This window comes from Parasteatoda tepidariorum, chromosome 6, assembly GCF_982258835.1.
Source record: "Parasteatoda tepidariorum strain Cologne lab strain chromosome 6, Ptep-v5.0, whole genome shotgun sequence".
NCBI classification, from domain to species: domain Eukaryota; kingdom Metazoa; phylum Arthropoda; class Arachnida; order Araneae; family Theridiidae; genus Parasteatoda; species Parasteatoda tepidariorum.
This window is the reverse complement of record NC_141760.1, coordinates 37,695,959-37,723,934: the sequence shown is the minus strand read 5'-3', so window position 1 is coordinate 37,723,934 and position 27,976 is coordinate 37,695,959. Positions and strand designations below refer to the sequence as shown.

Here is a 27,976-nt window from a genome sequence, read left to right as displayed (position 1 = left end):
ACAATATAAAGCTTCCTAACTCTTTCTGGATTGGGGTGTACAACTATGATGTTTAGAGCATCCTGCAACCAATATGGGGATCCATGGTTTGAATCCTTTGCAGTCAACGAACAACTCTCTCACACATTTCTCCCTCCGCATATTTTTTGTTCAAAAATGAATATATGCTGTCTCAATTTTGAAATCATGAGGTTTTCAAACACGACTATTATATTTTTCTGAGAATTTTGATGCATTTTTGCTCAATTTTGAGAAACCCTTTTTTGCAGTACAGACGATTGAGTAGTAAAATTTGAGCAAAAATTTTATGCTCCCTACCGCCTTGTGTTAAAGTTGCATCAACTTCAAAATAACAATTTTAAAGTTCGACCTTAAACCAATCTCTTGATAGTAAAGTTCTACAAATATTTTTAAGGATTCCAATTTTTGAGCTTGGTAGATTTCAGCTACCTGAAACTTAGAGGAATAATTTTTTATTTTCCTAATTCGGGAGTCATATTTTTCCAGAAAATTTCTGCAAAAAAGGACCCAAAAATGAAGGAACTGTCTTAATATATAAAATCTACGTTAACTTTAAAGAAGAAATATTTATAATAAATTTTATATGTAGGCATCTTTACACACTGCTATTTACTACGCACAACTATAATACTTAGGGAGTGGTTCTTACAATTGCGCATCACGGAGACTTTTTACTGTTAAATATCTCTGAACCATTGATTGACTGGCAGCATAGTTTCCAATCCAAGTGAAATATCCCCCAATCATAACAGTCATGAAAGTGTGCCGTATAGTAGGATCCACTTCAAAACTATAAATTAATACAAAAATTAAAAATTATATCGATAATTCATCAGTTATTTTACTGTAAAAATAGCTGAGAGGTAAGATAGATAGCTAAGAAGATTTTGGAGATAGAAGAGGGTAACATTTCATTAATTTCTTTAATCTCACAATGCATAAGCTTCAGCCATGTTACAGGCAATAATTACATTCCTTGTAGAAAAAAAAAATTCTTTTTTGTAGGAGTTGTTAACAATAATTTTTACTCTTTAAAAAAATAAAGTAATCTAAAAATTTTAAGGCATTTTTGATGCTTCCTCGTTTGGAACGTTTAAAACCGAAAAATTACTTTACACGAATTGAAAAGTAAAATTTACATGATATTTACCATTTCTTTTGGTCGTATTAAACCCCATTTCATTCATTGTTCATATTGTTAAAAGTATGTTTTCTTAATTATTAGAACTGATAATGATGATTTTACAGTTTGAAACTGAAATTCTTTGCTGGGTGATTCTACCTCAAAGGGACACTATAAATAATATTTTTAAAATAGGTTTCTTTCTGATTAAGGATTAAATTATTTTTATGCATACAGATTTGATACAAAGATATTTAAGACTTAGATGCGCATTTATGAAATATATTTTTGAGAAATACTTTATTTAATATTGTATGTCATAGGCGGTACAAATCTTTGGAATTTGCTTTGTATTGAATTACCCTAAGATGTGAAATTATTCAATTTTCAGTTTAAAAAATATTCAATTTCCTATTTTACAATAATTCAGAACATTAGTTATTGTTGATTGCAAATTCATCAATCAAAATCACATCTAAACCAATAATAATTACAAGATTTTTTGGCAGGAGGATGGTTGTTAAAGATTTTTTATGGTGACCAATAATTTTTGTTATGTTAAAAATTTGCCCATAATAGGACTGAAGTCGTCAAGATGGGAAAATAAAATAATACGTGCTTTCTAAAAAGTCAAGACCAGTTGGGTGTCTATCAAGGTTGTACAAATATTGTACAAATATCATATATAAGGATAAGAAATTACCGAATCATCAAATTACTTGCATTATTCTGTTCCTAAAACGAGCTTAATTTTTAAGAAAGAAAAACTTACTTGAAAAATTCAATTCTGCCACTGGCTAAACCACGTTGCCAAACCACATCGAATCCACCCAAATCTATTGCACCTTTTATGACGACCATTAGGACCACTCCGTACATAATAATAGATTGCAAACAATCAGTCCAGACTACAGCCTTTACACCACCCTATAGCAAGCACAATTAAAGCAAGTGAATACACCTCCACTCTTTCAAAAAATTCTTATTATTAAAACTTTCAATTCATAAATTAAGAAACTCAAGTTTTCAATTTTTATTTCAACTAAATACTTACTATGCAAGTATAAAATGTGCAAACCAGTCCCGTAGAAAAAATTGCGGTCCAAATTTTGATGCCAGTTACTGAAATAAAAATTTTCAATTTAATGTTAAAACTTAAATTGTTAATACTTATTTTAAATGTAACATATGTTACTAAAAATATCTGGAATTAGTACAAACAGGAAATCATAACTTTTAGGTGCAATCTTGTGTACAATAACATTCCTATAATCATATATATTAAAAAATGAACAAAAAACAACTTAACAACTTAAAAATATTACTTTATATATACATCATTTTTCTTAAAAATATTTTTTTGCATTTTACATATTTTTGTTCTACTGAAATCATAATTAACATATTAATAAAAGCTTATTTTGTATTATGATTATTTTAAAATAAAAACGAGAGGAATTCTTTTGGAAGAATCTTTTTGTTTTCAGGAATAATAAACACACTTAACTGGGATTGTAATGTCATTACATTTAATTACATCTACATTTAACATTTTTATTACGCTTTTAAATTTTTATTAATCTTTTAATCAAAGCTATTTATTTCAAAAGAGAGATCTCAAGGCTCGAGGAAATTATAGTAACAAAATTGGTGATATCGTTAAATATTATTTAAAATATAAAATGTCAATTTTTACACAAAATTTTGAAATTTTAAAAATAAGATTTAAAAATATACAGAAGATTCAAAAATCAAATATTTACTGCGTTAAAACAAGATTTGAATAAAGAAAATTCAAGATATGGTCAATTCCTGTCAATCACAATTTTTGTTTTTTAAAAAAAAATGAAAGAAAGCATGTTTTTAAATAAAATATTGCTTTAAATATTTCAAATTTGTAGCGTTTAAACAGCTGGAGAAAAGAATTAAGTTTCCAAGTTAGTGCTTTCCCTCCTTTTATTTGAATTTTTTTTAAATTTAATTAAAAATGAACTCTTTACTTACCTTCAGCTAGAGCTAAAGCGGGCGCATATAAAACGATGGGCATGTACATCATCTGAAAAGAAACTAAATAAAGTGACTAAATTTTGCTGCTTCTGAATTTTTAACCAATTACTAAAAAATAAGTTTTGCACTAAAAATCAAAATTAATGTAGAAATGGTAACGATTCGTTGAGATAAACGTAAAAGAAAACGCCAATAATATTATTGACGCCGATGGTAATTAATTTTGGTAATATTTACAAATTGAAGTAAAATAACAAATAAAGTACTAAGAGGCAAAATTAACGGAGAAATGGTATTAATTCTTCTAAGAGCACGCAAAATATCAACAACCAATTTTTGACATCAATGATGGTTAATTAATTTTGTTAATAAATACTAATTGAAATGATAAAATAAGCTACGAACTAAAAAGTGAAATTAATTTTAAAAATGTATTCATTTGTTATGCAGAACCTTAAGAAGACATCATACTATTATTGGCATCCCTGATGCTTTATTTTGGTGATAGGTACTGTGGTGTAACTACCACTATAAATATTAAATACCTATTCACTAGTATATAAGACATGTTAACTTGATTCTATCGGAGTTACCTTTTAATAGATGAAGGTTGACATAGTCGATAATTATAATTTGCCTCAATGGTGACCCGGACGTGATAAGAACTTACCAATATTGATGGATGATCCACATTTAACAGTTGATTTACTTAAAAATATACTGCTAAAAAAATCCGGTGAAGTAAATAAAGTCTCCCGGTCAATAAACAAAAAATTGAAAGGGAAAAAAAAGAAATAATAAGCAAAATGCTATAAATAGAATGGAGAAATAATATAATGAGCAAAATGAAATAAATAAAAAAAGGAGAAGAAATTAAACAATATGAATCAACTAGTGGTATCCGTTCATCGAATTCTATCACAGATAAAATTTTGGAAGGGGAGTAATGTGGTGTAACTACCACTATAAATATTAAATACCAATTCACTAGCATATAAGACATGTTAACTTGATTTTATCGGAGGTACCTTTTAATAGATGAAGGTTGACATAGGCGATAATTATAATTTCCCTCAGTACTATGGAAATTGATGCGGTTTTGATATCTATCAAATATACTCTTATATAGGTACAAAGCATTGTATAAGCAAATTTTGTTTTATTTCAGCTGCATCGATGCTATACATTTTTATGATAGATACTAAAGATATATTTTTTAAGGCCCCTCGAATGCATTAGAATAGGAGACAGAGGCTTGATTGTGGTAAATTTTAAATGTCATTAATTGCCTAGAGCAACAACATGATGCGAAATGATACCGAAAGCAGTTAAACTTTATTTTGATGGAATGAAAGAATAAATACGTGTTTTTCTTAACTTAACAACGTAAAACGACTGATAAGGTCAACAAATAATACTCAATAAAAAAAGACTTTGGAATTATTTTATCTTTATTATTTGTGTCTGTATTCGTCTTAGTTCTGTTCATTATTTTACAGTGTTACCCAGTACTGACTTTATGAACTCTATTTTTTCACCCCGCATGAGAAACGGGTATTCAACTAGTATAAAATAAAGATGTTTCATTATTTTCTTTTAGTTATTTTTTAAACCTCTGGCTACTATTCTTAATTTTGGCACTTGAGCAAACAAATATTTTCAAAAATGTTCGCGGTAATTCTGGTAAAACTGTCGTACATTTTAGTAACGACATGTCCAGTTACATTTTTTATTTAAACTTTTAATTTCGTAATTCTTCCGTTCATACGGTAATGGTTGTCCGAAATTTTTGATTTTCAAGATTATTTTCTTATTACCCCATATTTGGTAAAAAGTACAAGCTGAAAAGTCTATTAAACATTAATTATCAGAAAGGTTCTGAATTCGAATCCCGGACAAAGCATTGATGTTCTTTCATTCTCTGTACCATCTGTCCTTACTGTGGCAGTAACGTCAGCCTGCCTATTATGGTGCCCCCGAAAGAGTTGCCAACAAATCTGCCCTTATGCTCCTGAATTGACGAATTGTCAAGTGGGCGTTGGAAGAAAAAAAACGTTAAATCTTACCAACGTCCATAGAAATTGAAAGTTTAAAAGAGTCTCAGGACTTCCTTTTTAATTTCATGTGTATGCAAATAATTATCCCACTGAGTAATTCAAAACAGAATACTAGTATTAATTTAAATAAGTTAAAATATGAAATTAAAAATGATTTGCGCAGTGCAGAATAGATAGTTTCATCAGAAGTCTCTTGTAAGTATTAGCATTTTAACAAAATCAGATATTTGCAAAGATATTTTTCTATTGAATTTTATTTTAAATCCCTTTTATTTCAGATTAATTAATGATATTTTATTTTATAAAGTGCGTTATTATTTTTTGAATAAATGGCAATTTATAATCAATTTTTACACTAAGAACAAATGAAATTTTCATATTTTAGCAATAGAAGCACATTTGTCTTATTTTGTCACCTGATATATCTGTTGTGAAATTTGTCTGCCTTTAATAAGAGAAATTGCTTCACTTAACGTTGGAATAACTGTTTGTTTCGTAATGCAGATTTAGTTATGCTTACATTATATTTGTCTTTCATATATTTACAACTATTTTTGAATAACAAACATATACTTCTTTAATACATCTAACTTACTTTTTTGCAAAGTTTAAAATTGTTTTAACTTATTGTAATTATGGAAACTGTAAATCAGATATTTGATAAGGATTTTTAAAATAAATTTTAAAAAGGTCAGTTTTATAATATTTAATTCCAATTAGTATCTCGCTTTATTAAACGCAAAACTGATTTTACTGAGGAATTTGAATTTAAGGTAAGTACTTTTAAGTTTAACATTCATTTTTACTTCTTGAATTCATTTACGTAACAGTTTATTACATCTATTTCTTTTCTATACATAATACATTCAATGATATAGTTGTACATTTTAACTTAACACATTTTGTGTAAACGTGTCTAGAATTGCAATGTGTAACCATTTTGATTTCAGATAGCCAAAAATTAAAGGACAATAAAGCTCAGAAACGCAGGGGTCACAGGTGCATGATGCCGTAAAATCCGTTTTTACAGTAAAATTTTACAGAACAAAAAAATCGGATTTATCGTAATATTTACCGTCAAATCAACTAATCACTATAATTAAATAAATATTGCTGGGAAAATTATGGTAAAATTTTATGGTGAAAATGAACTTCATGGTAAAATAGATTTTAAGGATGCTGCGTTCAGGGTGCCAGTCCTTTTTATCCTGAAATTTTTACAGTGTTCTTGGTCACACACTAACTGTTATCCACATGTTTGTAAAGCAAAGTCATTCATTTTTTAAAAGTTTTTTTTTTAAATTATCAACAGATGGCAGCACAAATCATAAATGAGAACATAGTCTCTCATTGAAATTAAAAGTTGAAGTTAGTGGGAAGTATGCTTCCCACGGTCTTACAAAGGATGAATAACGTAAGTAGAAAAAATGTTAATGTGCTTCAACCGTTCAAAATACGTATGATTTCGCTAGGACTACTCATAAATGATGATTAATTAATACGCGATAATCATTTGCTTGTAGTTCTGACAAAGAGCTTCAGATTTTGAACTCTTGGAACATTGTGACTGTTTTTCTCCATTTTCATTAAAAATAAGAAAGAAGACATTGTTATTTTAAGTATATTTTTTGCTCTACTTTTCGGTGGATTTTTCTATTAACAAAATGCATAGATATATTTATTCAGAGCATTATAAGGAAACATATGTGTTAGTTAAAAACATGGTTAAATTACTTATTTTTCACTCTTGCTCAAAAAATACAGAAATTTAAAAATTAATCTTTGGATTCAATCACTCATTAAGAGAAAAAAAATGTGATATATCTTCAAATTGTTAGCGTTTTTGATTATTAGAAGAACGTTTAATAAAATAATAACAAGTATATTAATGAATTTGATAAATCAAAGAACTTTTCTCACCATATGTATGAAAAACACACCAGAACCAATTGTTCTTATGAATCTATGGAATCTTAATCCTAAATACTGAAAAAAATCACATTTTTTTGGTAAGGAATATTTAGTTAATTAGATAAAATATTAAAGAGATACAAATATTAGACAGTTTTCGTTTATTGTTAAAATATATGATAAACTCTACATTCATATTTTTGTAAGAAATGTGCTTAAATTATTTCTAAAAGCTCTCGCAACTTGCAAATTATAACTAAACTCTCAAAAACTTTTCAGCATTAAAACATAATACGGTACACATTTATTGCAACTTTAATAAGGTGTTAAGTCAAAGTTCAAGCTAAACAACTATATCGTGTACACTGAAAAAAATTCTGTATTAAATTACAGTGAAATGAATAGGCATATAGAGTGCTGATACTTTTTACAAAAAATCTGATATACCTTAATATTTTAGTAATATTTATTGAAAAATCACTGAATCACTTTAATTAAATAATTATTACTGTAAAATATACGGTATAAAATTTTACGGAGGAATTTATTGTACGGATGACGCATCAAGGGTGCTGGCATTTTTTACCGGAATTTTTTACTGTTTAGTCAAGTTTAAATGTCCGATAAACTTTGATTAAAGATTTCATTGTATAAAGGTTGATTAAAAAAAATGTAAGATATTATACTTCAAGTCGCATCAAAATTTATAGCACAGTACGAAATAATTTATTACTAAAATTAAAAATATTTAAAATAAATTATATTTGATTCAAAAATTCAATTTTAAAATCGGAAGGAAAAAAAACAGAATATTTTTAACAAATAGTACTGATTTGTTAAGATTTTCGAGATAGTAGTAAATTTTTGACATAATAGTAGGAAAATAACAAAAATTTCATATTTGAATTGTAGGTTTCACAATAATAGGGTGCCAGGTGTCACTCTGTTACCGAAATTTAAATCACTTGAATGCTTTGGTCTCAGGTTCAACCTGCATGGAAACATGATTTAACTTACCAATAGACCAGAGTATTGCTTCAATGTTAAACCAGTTTTAAGGCACAACACTAAATCGATCTTTCTAAAAATGTATACTAAAACTAAGCAAATGCAAAATATTATTTTACTGGAAATTATAAAAATACAATTCATATGAGTGACGAAATAATATAAAATAATTTATAAGAAACTTCAAAATAAAGCAAAGGATATAAACTTCACTTTCATCAGCTCATTTGATACAGCCGTCTATTTTGTATTGTATTATATTATATTTATGTTATGTTATGTTATGTTATGTTATGTTATGTTATGTTATGTTATGTTATGTTATGCTATGTTATGCTATGCTATGCTATGCTATGCTATGTTATGTTATGTTATGTTATATTATATTATATTATATTATATTATATTATATTATATTATATTATATTATATTATATTATATTATATTATATTATATTATATTATATTATTTTATATTATATTATATTATATTATATTATATTATAAGCAGTCTGAAATCTATTGAGGTGAGCTTACCTCATACGCACTAGTTATTCTCAGATTGTAATATACTGGTACATATAGGTAAGCAGTGGCAGGTATAATCAAGAAAAAAGTTAAGAAGGTAGTCAAATATTGTGTTCCATATCGATAAACTTCAGATGGTACTCCCAAAAGAGTGACAGCTGAGAGAAAACCGTGCCATGAAGACATAGCCACAGGAAAAACACTCAAAGTTCTGCCTCCCATTAAGTACTCCTGGGTGCTGTTCTTTTTTCTGTCCACGATAGCGTACCAAATGCCTATGCTTGCGGACAGTAGAAGCATAAGAGCAAATACAACGTCATCAATTGTTCCAAACACATCCTTCAGTATGTAAGTCATATTGCCTATAAAAGTTGCTCTCTGGGAAGACCTTTATCGATTACGAGAATAGTTGCATAGCCTATAAGGAAACATAAATTTAACAGAAATGTAATCAAGTTAATATATTTTAAATATAGCGTTTGTTTTTCAACTTTTAACACTTTATAATCAATGCTTATTAATGTCAATGTCTTAAATGCTTTTTAGAATGATGTTTCGGTACAATCTAAACAAGTTGCAGTGGTAATTTTCTTAAGAAATACTGAGTGAAAAATAGATTCTAGGGTATATTTTGGAGAGTGTATTACTTTTAAATGTTTAGCAACCACTATTCCTTGAATAACCAAGACCTAAAATATGCCACTTCACTTAGAATGTTGTCTACGGTCGCACTTGCTAATGTCCTGCTTGACTAAATTTTTGCTGTTCCGGAAAGGGATTAAAATGTTTTATTTTATGATCTGGAAGAAAAACCTCAACTACTCTAACTACTGGTCATAACTTGATGATACACTTTTGTTTTCTTCTTTTTTTGTTCACCTTTTGTTATAAAAGTTGTTTTGTTTTTTGTTCACTTCGAAATTTCATTTATTCTCCCAACTTTTTTATTTTATATTATCAAAATGTTTTTTGTTAAAAATAGCTAGGTTCAATTGTGAAAGTATTCCTAAGTAAATTCAATTCAATTGTGGAAGTAGTCCTAAAACGTCTGTACAACTATAAGGATTCAAGTCCGGATTGCCGAAAAAAAACTTAAAATTAAAAAACTATTTTCTGTTCAACTAAACTTCAATCTTCAATTTAGATTAAAAAAATATTCATTAATAAAATTGAAAAATTTTCTCAAGTTCTTTTTTTTTTAAAAAAAAGACTAGAAACTAGATAGAACTAGATAAAAAAGAAAAAGAAAGAAAACTAGATAGAAAGAAACTAGATAAAAAAGTATATGAAAATCGATTCAAAATTTATGAAAAACATTCATATCAGAAGTAGCATTTGTCAAGGAAAGAGATGGAACATTCAACTCTTTTCAAAATTTCAAATTTTTTTTCTAAAATTTCAAATTTTTTTTCCGAAGCTCTTTCACATAGAATTGAAACAAACACAAGAATAAATAAACGTAAGAAACCAACAAATAGCTGAAATTTTTAAAATATTATTAGACTTGCATAAAAATCTCCAATTCAGAGAGCTTTTTTCTACTTCGAAAAAATCATTAAAATTCATTAATATTTTTCAGTTTTTTGCAATGCTTTATAAGCTGTGCTATTTGATCTTATATATTTTCAATGTTATATAAGATCAAATAGCACAGCTTCGGAGTAATTTTTTAAATATTAAAAAATTAGATTAAAACACTATTCCTTTTCATATAATTTTGTCTTTTTGACATTTGACATTTTACGCTATTTTCAGTATTAGCAAAGAAGACACTGACTAGATGACAGGCAAAACTTAATAGTAATGAAATACTCTTAAGTACTTACAACAGTTATAAATATAGCATATTACTCACTTAAACGTTTCATTTCATGTATTGATGGACCCTTCGAAAATCAAGTGCAAGAACTGTTTCTGTTCCTTAATAAGGCTCGGTACAACAAAATTATATCACTATGTTTGTACATTGCAATGATCGAATAAGTGTTTTATTCGTTACAAACATCAAATTTAACTATAAAATTTTCTTCAAAAGTAAAAAAAAAAATATTTACCAACAATCAATCACATATCAACAATCTTCAATTGATTTTTAAAAACTTCAATCATTTTGGGAAGTGAGTAAATAATCAGACTATGGTACCAACCAATCTCTAACAGACAATTTTTAAAAATCTATGGTGAATTTATAATGAATTGCGTTAGTAGAAAATCTGAGCATCTAAGTCACTTAAAGGAATAATAAGATCTCCCTCAATCTCCCAATCGAAAAGGTAACTGACGATAACTAATTAATCAAAATAATGCTGCTCAGAAGCAACATAAAGTTTGAGAAAGAATTGAAAAATAAAGAAATTAATGCCAGCAGAGGCGAAATTCTTCCGCACTAATGATTTCAAAAGTAACAAAATAATTTTAAGAAAAATTAAGCAGAATCATGATTATGCTTATTTGCTTTTAAATTTCCAAGAAATATAAAAAAATAGTTATAGTTGTTAGGAATATAAATAATTGATAAGATTTTAAATATATGTTTGTTTTAAAATGCCTGTTTCAACCTTTAATACGATGTCGTCATATTTTATTGCTTTTTATAAGCATTTCAGACTTCTATGAATGTAGATTAATTTCAATATATTCAGCTTCAAGTAAATGTTACAAGAAAAAGCATTTTATTTTTTTTAATTTACTCAAAATATATACTCGAACAAGAAATCTTTATTTGACACAAGAAGTTTACACATTTTTCGTGAAATATTAAAAATTCATAGTATCTATTTCGGAGGAAAATATTTGCATGCATAAACCAGAAAATATTTACTTCTCCAAAACTATTACCTCGAGGTTACACTATTTACTATCCAAACATTTAATACTCGAAGATTTATATAACGTGTGGGATAAAATTGAAACAGTTTTAAAACACAGAACTGCTTTTACACTAAAATATCCATTTAACCGCTGATGTCAAAAAATAATAAAAATATTTTTACATTTTTCTTTCACACCTCGTTGTTTACAATTAAAACGAAATATAAGTAAAATTAAAAAAAATTTTCACGATAATTCTAAAATTTTTGACAATATGTATTTCTTTATTATTGTATTCCTATAACATATTGTTCACAATCCTGAATTAAATTTTTAGCAATAATACAGCTTTAAAACTTCTTATTAATTTTTTAATATATAATTCTTTAATAATATGGATTGAATAAATGTTACACGTTGTTTAAAACATAAAATTTTTAAAACAGCACTTTTAGCCGAATAAATTGTTTTTCAATGTTATGGTCTCAGGTATCACGATATAGTTATCAAACTTAAAACATTTATCAAATTTTATCCCATATTATAAAACAATATTTAATTAGTAACTTTACCAAAATGATAACTAAAACGCTTTGTTAAAAATTACAAGGTATTTGGTTTTCCCATAGAGTATTCTGGTAGTTTTTACGATACTTTGTTTCTCAGGGTACTGAGAACGTTACATCAATTTCTCATTTTTTTCAAACTTTTCTTATAACCAATAACGGCCTGTTCCTTTTGTGACTGAATTTCATTAAATTCTGTTTCAATGGTGGTTATAAAATAAGCTTTTATTTTAAAAAGAATTTGCTTCTAAATTTACGAACAATATTTTTTCAAAGATTGTTGATATCAAAAGTTGTTTTTTTTTAAATTAAACACTTATAAATTATAGTTTATCTAAATAAGGTTAACTTTAAAATTTTCCTTGTTTTCTCATACATTTCACGTACACTTTCTTTATTCATAAATTTGCACTTCACGCTATTAGTTTTTCATTTCATTTAAAAAATTTCAAGATCTCCCGTGTAAACCTTTAAAACGAAAAATTAAGAAAGGCATTGTCGAAACTACCAGAATATGGTAAAATTCACCGCGCTTCTGGAATTATGGGTGCACCAAATGAGTTATCGTTACTCTAAATATACAAGCTTTTTCATTTTGCTCGCTTTCACGTACTTATTCATAAATTTATGCCTTACACTGCTTGTTTTTAATCATATTTGAAATCCTTTAAAAAAGTTAAAATATGCACTAATAAAAAGGTATGGCCAAAACTACCAGAATATTGTAAAATTTACGTTGTTTTTGGTTCTAAGGGAGCACCAAAAATCTAGGTAATTCTTAACAAAGCGTATGTTTCGGTAAAATCAACTCTAAAATAGGGTTTTATAATGTGTGATAAAATTTGATAATTTTGCCATGCTTAGAGCATGGCATAAAAACTACTTATTCGGTTAACTTTAATCTCTAGTTTTGTATTTTTTACTAAATTTGTGGTAATAAGAGCTATATTTTTGAAAACCAGAATTCCCTATAAATCGTTACCATATGAAAGGAAAAAACATTAAATGAATGGTTTAAATACTGTATATTTTGGTTTTATTAACCAGAATTATCGGGGTTTTTTTTACCTGTAATGTCATTACTATACAGTTCGGTAATTTTTCGAGAATTTTCTTCTCCGTGTACAATTGAGAAATCTTTTTGGAGCATTGTAGACAAAAAATTACAGTTAAGCTATTTAACATGAAATACTAACATACCTCATTAAAAGAAGTGAATTCCGTAAAGTAAATGTAATTTAAAAGCAATTTCTGTGAATCATGCTATATAACAAAATTATTTAATTCTAATAGAAAAGCGCTGAATCAAACATCGATGCTTTTAAATTTTTCACTATTGTAACGTACGCAGAAATAAAGATAATAAAATAAGGCAGCAGCTTACAAGTCAGTTGTGAAATACTACTCGCTTTTACTCCATCTGTACAGGGAAACTTTTTATGGTCATGCAATAAAATAAAATAGGACAATAAATTTTCTCCTTACTCAATACATATATTGTATTTGAAAACAAATATTAGAAAAGATTTTGGGTGAGATTTTTATTTTATGAGTATATGAACTTGAGCAAACTAACACAACAGAAGGACACTTTAAATTAAGTATTAAATCTTCAAACGAAATTCTTTACTGAACGAAAAGAACTTCTAAAGTTTTGCGTTATTTTTCTTACATATTTGTTTTAAAAATAAATTCGAAAATCTATTAAAGTATTATTCCCTATACCATATTAGCCTATTCAGAAAATCGTGAAAATCAATACATTTTATATATAATAAATCATTATTCAATATTTTGAAATATTTTATTGTTTTATTTTAATAATTAAAATACATTTTATGGTAGAAAAATGCTAAATTTTAAATTTTAGGTATTTTTAACTTTGCAGAAGCTACTATAGTAGCTTTGAAAAATTCTTAAAAATGCTTTTTAATTTAAATTTGGTGACTAAATTCATAGAATGCATTTTATTGAATGAAATGATGGTCAAAAAATTATTGCCCGAACATTGATTAATAATTTAAATAATAATTGATTGAAATTATAGCGAATTGCTTTTCAAATAATTTTTCGTAGATTTACACGTTGAAGGGAAATATAATCTTTACATTTATAATTAAAGCACTGTGTTCTTGTGACCAATACAGTGTACATCAACAGTTTGATCAGTTACACTACCTTAGTTTAAAAATACAATATTAAGAATGAAAATATTAATTTTGTATATTTAACCTTTTTTCAGAATTCGGTAAAAAAACCGTAAATACTAAAATATTTTTTAACCGTAAAATTTCTTTCAGTTACTCAGCTATCGTACGATTTACCTTAATTTTACACTGAAATATTTTAAAGTCTATATTTTAAGGTCTATATTTTAAAAACTTTCGATTAACTACATTATATTTTTTAGTGAAAATATTTTTTTTTAATATTTCAATTATGGATAACGTTTATTTTTAAAGCTAAGGAAAGGACTAATTCATTTTGTTGATTGTTTTTCATTAAATTTCTGAAAGTTATTTCATTTTTAATATATTCTTTAAAAGTATTACTTATTTGTAATTCCTTTTACACCAATTTTTCTTTTATTAATTGTGCCAAATTTTTTAAGCACTGTATTTCAACAACTATTCTATTTTACTTTATAAGCTTCTATTCTTACATAAAAAATTTATTTCTTAATGAAATAAGCTCTTTTGTCAAAAAAATATTTTACTCGAAATCATTTTTGTTGTTGTTGTTGTTGTTATTTTTAATTTTTTATAGAATCATTTTAATATTTTACTCCTACAAAAAAGTATATTTCTTTAAGGAAATAAAAATAAAATTTAATTATTCACGTCATTTAAAACAATTCTTTGAATGTTAAGGTAGTATTCACGATGATTTAAAAGTGTAACGCTATTTCATTTTAATTACAAATTGCTTCTTTCACTGTTTTAATACTAAGCTAAAAAACTTATTTCAAAAAATAAATTACTAACATCTTTTTTTTACCTTTTTGTTGGAATTTTTTATTTGTAACAATAATTACTTAGTAGCAATTGTTAATATATACAATATGCAATAGGTTAATAATTTTTATTTGGTTAATTATTTCTTGGTCAATTTTTTTTAAAAAACTACAATTAAACATAATCTTATAATTTTAGAGTAAAATTTAGGTAATTATTTAAAAACGAAATCTTTAGAAGTTGATTAATTGTGAAAAGTTACTCTTTGCAAATACTAAACCTGTAAAATTAATATTATATCTAAAACAATAACAGAATTATAAAATAATAAATAAAATATATTTGATGTGCTCTAATTCTATACTAAGTTTTTCCTTGTTTAATTATAATTTGAAAAAATTAGTGCTGCCATCTACTGCATTCGAAAATAAAGAAATTATAATTATACTTCGAAATGCTTAAAAAATTAATCATTATATTTGAATAAATTAAATATCATTCCTTTATTTTCGTTAAGCATAATTTCAATTAATTTAATGTAAAATGCTGCTTTTATAATGTTGCTTTTTTCAACATAAAAATGTATTTTTTATTTTAACTTATTTGTTCATGTAACTCTAATAAAATCAATTCTCTGAAAAATCACCAGAAAAATAAAATTTATATGTTTGGAATTTTTGTTTTGCATCAAATCGATTTCAAAGTCTTTGAACATTCTATACAAACATAGACGTTCAGTCAAACAATATAGAGCAAATCTATTACTACATTTTAGCTTTTAAAATTTATTTTAAAATTCAACCCTTTTATATCAATAGTTTTTTTTTTCTTATGGAATATTCAGCAATTAGCAAAAACCTTCTACCTTTCGAGTTTATTCTTTTTTTCTTTCAATTTTTTCACGTGCCAGTACCCCCATCCAGTAACCGCCAAAACTTGGTAATAATTTTGTCATAAGTACCCATGCTGATATCCTTCTTAACATTAGAATAAATCATATTCCATGACATCAGTAACTCGCATAAAGCGAGAGTTATAAAGAAAAAAACTAAAAATTTATTAAGGTGCTAATTTTTAAACAAATTAAAACAGAAACTCTGGCTCTGTTAAATTTTTTTCCTGTGTATATACATTATTATTTCTTTTATTTATTCAGCGCTAAATTAAAACAATACGAACTTCAAAGTGTTTGTGTTCAACAGTGTTCTGGTAAAAAGTTAGTACAAGGATTTTCATTTAATGGAATCGAGGAAGTTGCTTTGATGTTTCAAAGTTATTTGACATAAAAGAGCATTAGAAACATGGGTTTGCAATTAGTTTGCTTTTAAATTAGCAAACACTTTTAAAACTTTTAAAACAAAAATATTTAAAAGCTTATAATGATTAGCGAAAAAGCAAATATTTACTTTTTGTTTCATAAAGTATCATATTTATCTTTTATACGGTTTTGCGTAGCAACAAAGTAGTAAGATCATTCAAAAAATATCTCAAATATGCAGGGTATTCTTCAATCATTGCTCTTCTATATGTTTTAATATCCATATCAAAAATGTAACAAATATACATATCAGAAGTCGTAAATTATGAAAAAAAGTAATTATAAAATATGAAAAACTTTCTGCCTAAAGCTTTGGAAACTGATTTTTTTTTTCAAAATATAAATAAATAATAATAAAATTACAGCTCAAAAGTTGTTAACAGAAAAACAATTAGCAAAGCTTTCAAAACACCAAAACTTGTTTATTCGGCAGATCAAACAAAACATCGCATTTCACCTATTTTCAGCGCTTATCATGTAATCAGGCAAATAAATTGACTTAAACAGTTTTTTTTTTTAATCCTGCCTTTTCTGCGAATTACACCCTTAATAATAACTACACCTTCACCATGTTTTAAATGCTTGTTCGATTTTATTTACTTTATTAACTTGTAGTTTTATTTACTTGTTCTATTTATTCTTTTCCTATTTTAATCTCACTACCTTAACTATTTAATCAAATTTGATCCTTAATAAGCAAATAGTTCTCTTAATTTTTGAAAAAAGAGCATAGAAATACATATTAAAGAAAAGATAGTAGTTAAGGAACACTACTTGTATCTCCTGCAATTTTAAAATGACATAATGGCATATTACAAAAATCTTTTTGTTTTAAACTAAGTGGCCATCCATAAATGACGTAAAACTTTACGCTTTTTTAACCCCTCTACACTATTTGGTCTTAAAGTTCAACACTTCCCTTACCCTCTCTAACCCCTTGTCACATGTCATGCTATATTACTTAAACATACTATATTACTTAAACATAAACTAGCAGTTGAGAAACAACACGCACGTGATAGATTATATTTCAAATACTATTTTTATACTTGAACGAAATTTTTCAATTTAAATTATGAACATCACAACAGTAATATGTTTAAACTTGTACCTGTTTTGATGAAAAATATGAAGAAAAGAAATTATTAGATAAAAATCTGCTGGTTTTAAATACTTTTTTAATTTCAACCAATTTTCCAAATTTTACAATTTTTGGTACCCCCTCCTTCCCTCTTATTACAAACTGGTCACAATTTTAAGAACTCCTTTTCCACTCTCCAAGCATGACAAAATTTATGAACACAAAAATATTCCAAAAGCAAAAATGTCTCATTTATTTTTTAGTTACATTTATTTTATCCCCAAGCATGCTTGGGACATAGCACTGGGGGTTTCGCGTTCGGCTAACCACCTAACCGGAACATCTGCTCCTGCACTCCAAAACCCAAGGTCAAGAAAACTGAGATGGGCACAGTAGGTCTTGGCCCTCTATGGACTGTCGCGCCACTGAGTTTAGTACATTTATTTGACACATTTACAACGATCCGGAAAAAAAAATTTGAAGAAAGTTTCAGAAACCTTTTATTTATTTTAAAAACATTTTTTAAAGCAATTCTGAATTTTAAGATCACAACGAAGAATAAAAACCAATCCAGATATCTTTTAAGAGTTACACTACAATAAATCGTAATAATTGCTACTAAATGCATACAAATTTGTGACGAGTAAACTTTCAGGAGTTGTGGAATAAAAACTGCCCCCCTTCTATTTCTGACATTATTACTAACGACTAAGATTGTAATAGTTAATCGTCTCTTAAACAAAGCCCGGTTTTAAATCAACCACTTTTAATTTTGGAAAATGCAAGGATAAAGGATTATGGGCGCGTATACTATGACCATAGTTCTTATAACTTTTCTTGATAAAAGTTTCGGACTAAAATTTTCTGCCCCACCTTTGATAATAAAACCCACTGAGCTGATACAATACAATTTTGAAATTTGGCAAAAAATGATTTCGTAAACATTTGAATGGTTTCTAAAATTTTTTATTGCTTCCGTTAATGCAAGACCCGTTTCAGAAAAAAAAACGAAAGATAATATTTAATGATGATTCAACGTAAATGATGATTCAACGGACATTATTCGTTCAGTAAAGTAAATTTGTCTTGAGACAGGCAGATTTGTATCGAAGCGAATGTTTCAGAGGAATATTTCTGAAAAATTATTTAAACTTTTTGTATCATAAACTTTTTAATCGAAACTGTTCCATTACTGCATTTACTAAAACTAGCTCTATTAAAACTATTAGAAATGTAGAAGTTTCTAGTATGGATAAACAGCCTAACACAACTTCACCTTAACCAAACTTGCTATATTCTTCCTCTTTAACAAAAAAAAAAATTCTCGAATATTTAAATTGTATATAAATTTAGGATGTTATTTCTAATTCAAGCAATTTGATTTAAAATTATTTTACCAACCATGATTTAAGATTAATACAAATATGGAGCAAAACAAGATGGCGAGATTTTCGTACTGTATAGTAATAACATTTCTAGTAAAAAAAAACAACATAAATCTGGTTAATTAGACTAAAATATGCAGTATTTAATAAAATACGGTATCTACGGAACTGATAATTTTTTCATTTACATAGTAATAGTTCACGAGAAATTCTGGCTTTTAAAATAATAATTTTACAATTCTACCATACATTTAAGAATAATTTTATCGAACAAATGGCTTTTATACCATGTTCTAAGGTATCATGATAAAATCACCAAATTTCATCTCATTTACCAAATTTTATCACATATTATAAACTACTGAACTTCTTTCTGATCCCATAGAGAAAGAAACACGGTTAATTTTACTGTATCCTGCTAATTTTGAACATATTTTTTCTCATTGTACGCATACATAAGAGTCTCGAACAATTTTTTCTAACATTCTTATAGTAAAATTTAATAAATTATACATTATACTTATTATACTTAAACTTCCAAGTTGGCAGGTATGACTAAAAATAATAGCAATAAATTCTAATCATTAATAACATTAAATAACTCAGTATGTAAAATATTAGCTATTTTTAAATGAAGTCAATTTTCAATCAAAATTACTTATATATAATGGAGTTATAAGTGGAGTTATAATAAGTGGAGCTATAAAATAACTCCACTTGTGGATGCCACGATTCTCTATCAAGAGAAAATCAGATTGATCAATAAGAAAACACAATCAGCTTTCAGGAATAGACCAATAAGATTTCCTGAGTGTCGGGAATGTCGAAAAAATCCTTTTATAAAGCTTCCGGCAGATAAAGAATGTGACCATTTGGAATGAAATCCTTAGGTGACGGGAAAAAATATGCATGTTATTTTTAAATTTGCTTCTTAACTTTTTTCTTAAATTGCTAACATGCTTACATATTTTACAGAAAGACTCTAAATTGCATCTGATTAATAAATCTGACTCAGTTGTAGATGCTTAAAACTATATAACAGTGTTGTAAAATTCAATAAACTCTTCTCTAACTTTCCCCATTCTAAACTCAATATTATTTTTAAAGAATATCGATACTTTCAAAAAAAGTGGAAAGAAACCAGAAAGGAATCGAAATTTTAAAATAAACATTCGTATTTTTTTATATCAAATATTCTGTTATTTCAATCTCCATTTTCCCCAATTAATACTCAAAAAATATGCAAGAAGTACGGAAAAACAAAGAATAAATGCCTTTTTACAAGGGAAAACATAAATTAAAAATAAAATTTCTTGCATATCTGAGGAGATAAATTTAAAATTATCGAATCAGTAAATTCTCAAAACAGGAACACTAAAGTAAAACAGAAAAAAAATACAAAAAAGAGCAATTTTTACGAAATAAAGTTTAATTTCTTAACCTCAAAATGGTTACTACGCTTTGTAAAAAAGAAAGATATCAATAAGAAAAAGTTTTAATTTTAATCACAACTTTTCGACTGTTAGAGTCGTAAGGACAAAATAAAATGCTACAGTCATTGAAAATACTTCATCTTCCTATAATAATTAAAAGCTCTCTCTCGTTCCTTAATAATATGTGCATTAAAATATTAAATTTTTAATTATTCTACCGGCTAGAATAGCAATTAAGGTATAGATAAATGACTTATATTGAGAACCATTATTTGTCTCGAACTGTCAATCAACTTGAAATTAATTATGAAGTTTCATATTCATAATGCTGATCACTCTATTAAGCCAAGTATTTCAAAACTCTCTATTCAACTATAATAAATAGCTTGATTGAGAAACCTCTTCAAATTCTGTTCCGTCATTTTCTCTTCGTATACACTCACTTTTGTGTGAAGCCGCTTTACGAAATGTTTTCTAGCTTAAATATTCAGTTCTCATATTATAAATTTAATTTTCAGTTAGCACATTGCATTTTAAAAACAACACAAATCCCATTTACCTTTTAGAAACATTTTTATTCGCTAAAAATATATCATGTTTTCATTTTATTTTACAAATGCTTCATTGAATATAATAGATAATCCAAAGATGATCCATGATTTGAAAATTCAATTGTGTACTCGCAAATGAAAAATTCATATGATTTAAATTAGATTTAATTAAATTCTTGTAAATGACATCGCGTGCTTGAGTAAACTTGATTGGCTTTTCAATCGACAAATGTGCTGATTAACATATGATGATGTTACTTTCAGGTATCCAATTGAAGAGAAGAAGACAAAAAGGCACTGTTTTCTGGAAGGGAAACGAACCTTTCCTTCTCATCTAATTATTAAGTTAATTGCATAGCTTATCAGCAGATGGCGCTGCTGGCTATAATTATAAGTTTCTCTTGCGGATCATTCCAACCAAAATATTTTCATGAGCTTTCGTGAATTTTACTTTTGCCTAGTGTGCATAATGTTGTAGCTGAAAATGATTCCTGTTTTGAAACATTGTTTAGGAGTTTTTCTCTTTTAGAAGCTCCATCTGTTGTCAAAATTTTTAACTAATTGAGGAACTTAGCATGAAAAAAATATCCAATTTCCAAAGAAGAACGTAGGAAGTTATTCATTTATATCTCTTCTCGTATTCCCTAATTGATTTTGCAAATGTTCGATCAATTTTGGCGTGTGTGGTACATAATAATACTGGAATATATCAAATAAATTCGTGGTATATATATAATACTTCGGTAACTAACTAAACACTTTTAGATATACTTTTTAATTATTTTATTAGCTTTGCTTAATAGTGTTTCAAAAATTATAAAAAAATAGTTTAGTAAAAATTTTGCCTTAGCGCTACTTCTTTATTGATTTCATTATTGTCAATTTCCTCGAAAAATCAGGTCTTGAATTCTAGTGAATGTATAAAGTGACAAAAATAGTATAATAATACTCAGTCATTAGTAAAATGTATCAAAAATTCACAAAATTCAAATAATGAGTGTATTTCATATAATTATATTCATTTTTGCACCTTTAATAGATTCATTTGCAGCATAATGCGTAGATGGCACCACAAATATTTTTTACTATCCTATTTCAAACGGTGTTGCAATATTTTGGTAAAGTTTTACAGATTATGTTACAGTAATGCTTAGCATTACTTGCATAGTGATGCTTAATATACACTTAAACGCGATTGTTTCTTCTAAATGTTTATAGAGTAAAAAAAAAATAAATACGAAGCCAGAAACTTAAATTATTTAACCGAAACTGCACTGAAATAAAGAAACAGACCTGGATTGTAGAACAAAGATTTACAAAAATCTGTAAACTGAAAAATAATCAATCGATGTAGCATATATCTAAACGGATGAAATGACTAGTGAAACTGAAATGTTTTACGTCTTAAATATATAACATTATAGAAAGAATGATGCACATAAAAAGTATAATAAAGTAATGTTATAATAATATCATAATAAAGAAATAATAAGTAAAATAAATAAGGTATTTCAAAATAAAACATAGTTCAAAATAAAAATAATTTTGGCACAATTTTTTCAAAAAATATTTTAGAGATAGGTATTACAAAACCCGCTTTAAAAAAAATCATTAAATGTGTAGGTTTAAAATGAGAATTCCTTGAATAAATAAGGTATCCGGTGGGTTTCAAGGAAAGTGGAGTTAAAATAAGGTTTATTTACATTTAAGAGGTTTTAAAAATCAGTTTGAGTAGGATAAAAAAAGAGAAGTTTTTTGTATAAATAAAATTTCTGAAACGTTCAACTGAGAATTATCCTTTCAACTTTGTGTATTTTAAACTTCAAACAATTTTAAGGCGAAAATACTTTCTTAATTCTTTAAAATTGTAAAATGATATTAATACTTGAAAAATAAATAACCTATGTTAAAATTTGTAAGCAAAAAAAGCCATCAAATGTTTAGTTTACTGAAGCGAATAGATGGCTATTAATAGTTTTCATCAGATTAAAATCTAAAAACTCAAAACTTTCAACGAGAGTTTAAACACTTAGGGTCAAAGGTAACCACTGCTGTTTTTTACTATTTATAGCTTACAGCTTACTCTTTTAGAAATATCATTCTAACATATTATTGTTTCAAAATACAATTTCAATTGACCATCACATTTGTGAAATGTTTTTTGCTGTATTTTAAGTTGGATTTTAAGTTATATATGTTCTATTAGATTTATGACAGATCAGTAACATGCTATTTCTTAATCTAAAAGTCATACATAGCATAAAACATTCCTATAATAAACTTCTAGCATTTTTTTTTTCAGAAAAAGTAATTTAATGAAAATTTATGAAATGTTTGTTTTTTACTTTTTTCACTTAAACGTTGTGATAGTAGGTTAAAATTTTCATTCTCAAATATCGGTAAAATAACCAGCAACAGTCTGTCCATCCGAATAACCATAATGTTTAAAGTTAGAAACATTATACAGGGTGTTCCAAAATTATCTTTACAACTTCAAAAATTCATAACTTCAAACATAAACAAGATATTTATATTCTGTCTTTTGCATGTATTACTGCAACTAATAAAGTTTTTTTTTTCAATAGGCTAAAAAGTTATAAGTGAGGATGTGGACACCACAACAGAAAGCTCAATGCGTCTCATGGTTCATAGAGACGAAATCAGATACACAGGTTCAACGGAACTTCAGGACAAATTTCCAAAGAGACCCACCATCCAGACTCTCCATCCGTGCATGGCACACAAGCTTCATGAGCACCGGATCATTATTGCAAAAAAGTGGAGCCGGACGACCTAGCACAAGTCCAGAAAATGTGGAGCGAATACGGCTATGAGACGCATTGAGCTTTCTGTTGTGGTGTCCACATCCTCACTTAAAACTTTTCAGCCTATTGAAAAAAAACTTTATTAATATAAATATCTTGTTTATGTTCGAAGTTATGAATTTTTGAAGTTGTAAAGATAATTTTGGAACACCCTGTATTTTTACACAACTGGTACGGTTAAAAAGACCTTAATTGCAAAACTTAAACTATGCGGTTTAGTAACCATTTAAAACTAGCTTAGTTTCTGAACCATAAAATTCAAAATTTATTGGCAATAGAAGCTCTGTGGCTGCTGCCCTATTTAAGACTGAATGATAGTTTCGTATTCAAATAGTCCAGGACCACTGATTGAAGAGTGCAGGACGAACGAAAGAAATATTGTAGCAACAGCGCTGGGATTCGAACCCCTGCACAACCGATAATACGATTGATCCATTAAATCTTTCAGCTATAGTTTTTACCCATAGTACTGCATAATACGGATTTGTACAGCATAGTATGGAACAAAATGTCCTTATAATTTGGTCCAAGTTAGTACGGATAAAATTATATTCATTTAACCACTTTAGAAGAAAAAAAAAATCAATGAAAGCATTTTCTCACACTTAACAGACTAAATATCATCTTCGTTATGATAATATGACTGTTTTGGTTAAATATGGTAAAACAATAATTAAATAAACTGCTATTTAATCATTTTTACCTAGAAATTTCCAACAGTATATATATTTATATTTTTTAGCTCCATATAAACATATTTTCGTGAAATGAAATCAAGAATAAAACAAAAATATCGATACTTATTATATTTTTTCGTCCTCTCTAATGACTTCCATTAATTACTAATTGATACCACAAATTCAACATATTCCTTTACAGACCAATCATCTTTATTATTTGGATATTATTTTTACTTCTCTTCACGAAACAAGCAAAATGAAAAATAACAAAATATTATCTTTTCTTCTACCAATTATAACTTTCTAGTTGGATTGGCAAATACATAAAAATATTTCGAAAAATGTTCATTATATGATTGTATGAATGTTACTTTATCACTGTTATAATTTTATGATTTTCTATTTAACTCAATATTTCTTTCCTAACCACAAGTAATTTTTTTAATTAATTAAAATTTTATGCTTAATTACATTTCTTATTGTGCTAAAAGCTAAAAATTCTAATTAGTGTATTTCCTTTATGATTTATTGTTTCGCGCTCATTTAGAGTAAAAGAGCTTTAGGACACTGAATTTTAAAATTTATATAAAGCTACATAAGATGATCAATAAGTGTTATTACGGATTCAATATATATTTCAATCATGCCAAGAAAAAGTTAACTTTTATTATCTTCCTTAAAAAATAAATAAAATACACCATAATAATTATAATAAATCAACTATACAGGCAAAAAAATCGTCATATTTTGTTCAAATAAAAGATGTAAAATGGTATTTAATCTAAATATGCTGGATGGTTCGTAATTACCACCCTCACTAGATATTTTTAGAATTCTTAAGAAAACTGAAGTCAAATAAACATAGTCATTAATAGTGGAAAATTAATAATGAAAACAAGTATCGAAATCTGTCAAATCACTAGAGAGGAAGGAAGAAGAAAATACATCAAAACCAGTTTGATTGCATAGGAAACCTGGAGCATTTTTTATTAACTTCCCTTCAGCTTTCGTCGAATTTTCTGTTTTATGTGTCACTGTTCTGATTTTTATATTTATATATGTAGCAGACTGCTTTTATATATTGCATTTGAACCCTAATACATATGCCTTTTTCACTTTATTTTTGACAATTAATTTTTAAAATATCCATTGAAGGCAGTCATTACGGAACGACCTGTATAATCAGTGAAAAATTTTGTAAAATTGCCGAACTGTATTGTAATGTTCACATTTATGGTTAAAAAAAAGAAAGGAAAACGTAATTTTAGTTAATAAACCGAAATAGGCAGTATTTAAACCATTTAGTAATTTTTTTGCTTAATTGACAACGGTTTACCGGGAATTTTCGTTTCCCAAATTTGTAGTTCTTATTATCACACATTTAGTGACAAGTACGAAAATGAAAAATAAATTCAACCGAATAATTTTTTTTTATGCCATGCTTTGAAGTATCATAATAAAATGTTCAAATTTCACCACATTTATCAAATTTTATGACATATTATAGAACCATATTTAATTGTTTATTTTCCCAAAATCATTACCGAGTCACTTCGTTAAAAATTACCAAGTTTTTTTTTGTTTTTGCTTTTTCAAAACCAGAAACATGGTAAAATTTACGGTATTCTGGTAGTTTTAAATATACTGTTTTCCTCTTAATAGAATTAAATTTAAGAAAAGTGCTCATTTAGACCTGTACCATTCAGTTTCATTGAGGAAAAGTATTTTTCGCCTTAAGACACTTACACAATGATTTATGATCCAAATTTCGGATCTCGACTTTTCAAGCCATAATGAGATACAGTTTTTAAAGGAATTTCTTAATGGACATGTTTTAAAAAAATCCTTTTACTTATACTTAAAAAAAATCTGAGATTTTATTCTTCTTCTGTTCAGTTGCAGAATAAAGAATCTAGAAATATATCTATTTAAACAAGACTTCCTTGAAGCTTTATAGACAACACGTATTTTTCGGCTTAAGAATTTTCACAATTAAAAGAAGAAAAAAAAATTTAACTTGAACCCTCGAAATAAAAACTGAAAAAATAAAATTGGGAGTATAACATAGTTAGATATTTAGAAAACTCAATGAAATGTCTTTTTTTATTCGACATCAGCGCCATCTGCATTTCTTAATAGAAAGCTTACACCGTTATAATCAGTCATGGAGTCAAGATTCCTCAAATTCAGTCTCTGAAGCGACTTATGATTAAACTCGTTCCGTGATTGAAATATTTTTTCGAATGAAAATAGAAAATTATTTATTCGCTGAAAACATTGACCTACTTAGTGAGTTTCAAGTTTAATGAGTGCGATAAATCTGATATATATATATTCGATAAATTTTGATTTACGCTTAATAGACTTTTTTTAAAAATCGTTTTCTGATAAAATATTCCGTACAAATAAATAATTTTATTTTTCGCATAATGTAGAGTTTTAACAACCAAGTAAGTAACATTTTCTCATCATATTAAGAATATTTTTTTCAATTGATATTTTAATTGTAAACCCTTTCTATGTTGGATTGTATTTTATAATTATATGTTTATTCTGTAACTAATATGTTTATAAAACAAACACGACTTGGAAATCCATTTGCAAAAAATAATTGAAAATCTATTTGAAAATTTTATTTCTATTCTCCATTCTCAACTTTAATTTGCTAGAACACATTTCTTTTTAAGTTTCTTAAGAATATTTTTATACATTTTTCGAACATAACACATAAAAACATGTGTCACAAATTAATTTCATATTGAATAACTAAAATACAGATAAAGAATTAAATAGGAAGAGCTATACCTGTCGGTGGAATAAATATTTTAAAATATTTTAGGACAGATTTTGTTAAGCAAGTATTATTACTTTGATTATATTATTTATAACCTATGCTTATATATTTTATGTTTCCATAATATGGTTTGACATAATTGTATATTGATATATATGTAACGATTATCAACATATTCTTTGATTGTGGATTAAGAAAAATATTCATTTTGCTATCCGGATAGTATTGGAGTTTAAATATTACTCTGTTTTAGTTTAAAAAAATCTAATAAAAGTTTTTATTGAATCCGAATATTTTTTATATAATTTGAATATTACAATGATTCAAAAATATAAAATCCTCATTTTTATATCAAATTGTTTCTTAGTATAGTTTTTAGACAGGTACTTGGCCTGTTTTTTTACTTCTTCTAGATTATATCTTAATACTTACCTTATACTTGTAGTGTTCTTCACCAAAATCATGATACAACAATCTGAAAATGTGGTTTATCATAATATTGCTTAAGAGTTAATTAAATATATTTATTTGCGTACTATTTTTTTAAAAAAATAATAATTTATGATTAAAATATTTTATCTTCTTTATTTACAAAATCTTCCCTTTTTTCATTTTTGACACTATTTCATTCCTTTGATAGTGCAAGTTTAGTTAGCATTTAATTAATTTTAAGTCGAGTTTGCTTTATTCATTTGTATAAAATTTCAGCTAGTAAAAAAGATTTGAAATTACTTTTTAACAAATTCCTAAAACATTTTTATTCGATAATAAATAGCTAAAACGAAAATTTTTTAGCTCCTACCTCCATGATCGAAATTGATCTTTCAAAGTTTTACTTTCCTTTGGAATGTTAGTTGCTGAAATATTCAATACACCAAACTAAATTAGTTAAAAAATAAATTAATTAAATTTCGTGGAGTATT

At 26.6% G+C, this 27,976-nt stretch overlaps 2 protein-coding genes across 4 annotated transcripts in view; one reads left to right on the top strand and one right to left on the bottom strand.

The window, feature by feature from the left end:
* Nucleotides 1-13,466, bottom strand: part of LOC107444054 (sodium-coupled monocarboxylate transporter 2) — a 29,449-nt gene extending 15,983 nt beyond the window's left edge. Inside the window, exons 1-7 of one of the 2 annotated variants that reach the window (XM_043045345.3) lie at nt 13,417-13,466; nt 8,665-9,073; nt 7,129-7,194; nt 3,149-3,200; nt 2,199-2,266; nt 1,917-2,071; nt 671-811 (exon numbers count right to left, since the gene is read on the bottom strand). In XM_043045345.3, coding sequence (XP_042901279.2) covers nt 671-811; nt 1,917-2,071; nt 2,199-2,266; nt 3,149-3,200; nt 7,129-7,194; nt 8,665-9,012 — 830 coding nt within the window. In that variant the 5' untranslated portion in view covers nt 9,013-9,073; nt 13,417-13,466. Of the gene's footprint in view, nt 1-670; nt 812-1,916; nt 2,072-2,198; nt 2,267-3,148; nt 3,201-7,128; nt 7,195-8,664; nt 9,074-13,232 lie in introns of both variants that reach the window. The other variant, XM_043045343.3, reaches the window with a different exon arrangement.
* Nucleotides 5,676-27,976, top strand: part of LOC107444065 (sodium-coupled monocarboxylate transporter 2) — an 81,970-nt gene continuing 59,669 nt past the window's right edge. Inside the window, exon 1 of one of the 2 annotated variants that reach the window (XM_071178821.2) lies at nt 5,676-5,981. The gene's annotated coding sequence lies outside the window, so the exon portion shown is untranslated. Of the gene's footprint in view, nt 5,982-26,384; nt 26,710-27,976 lie in introns of those variants that run through there. The other variant, XM_016058136.5, reaches the window with a different exon arrangement.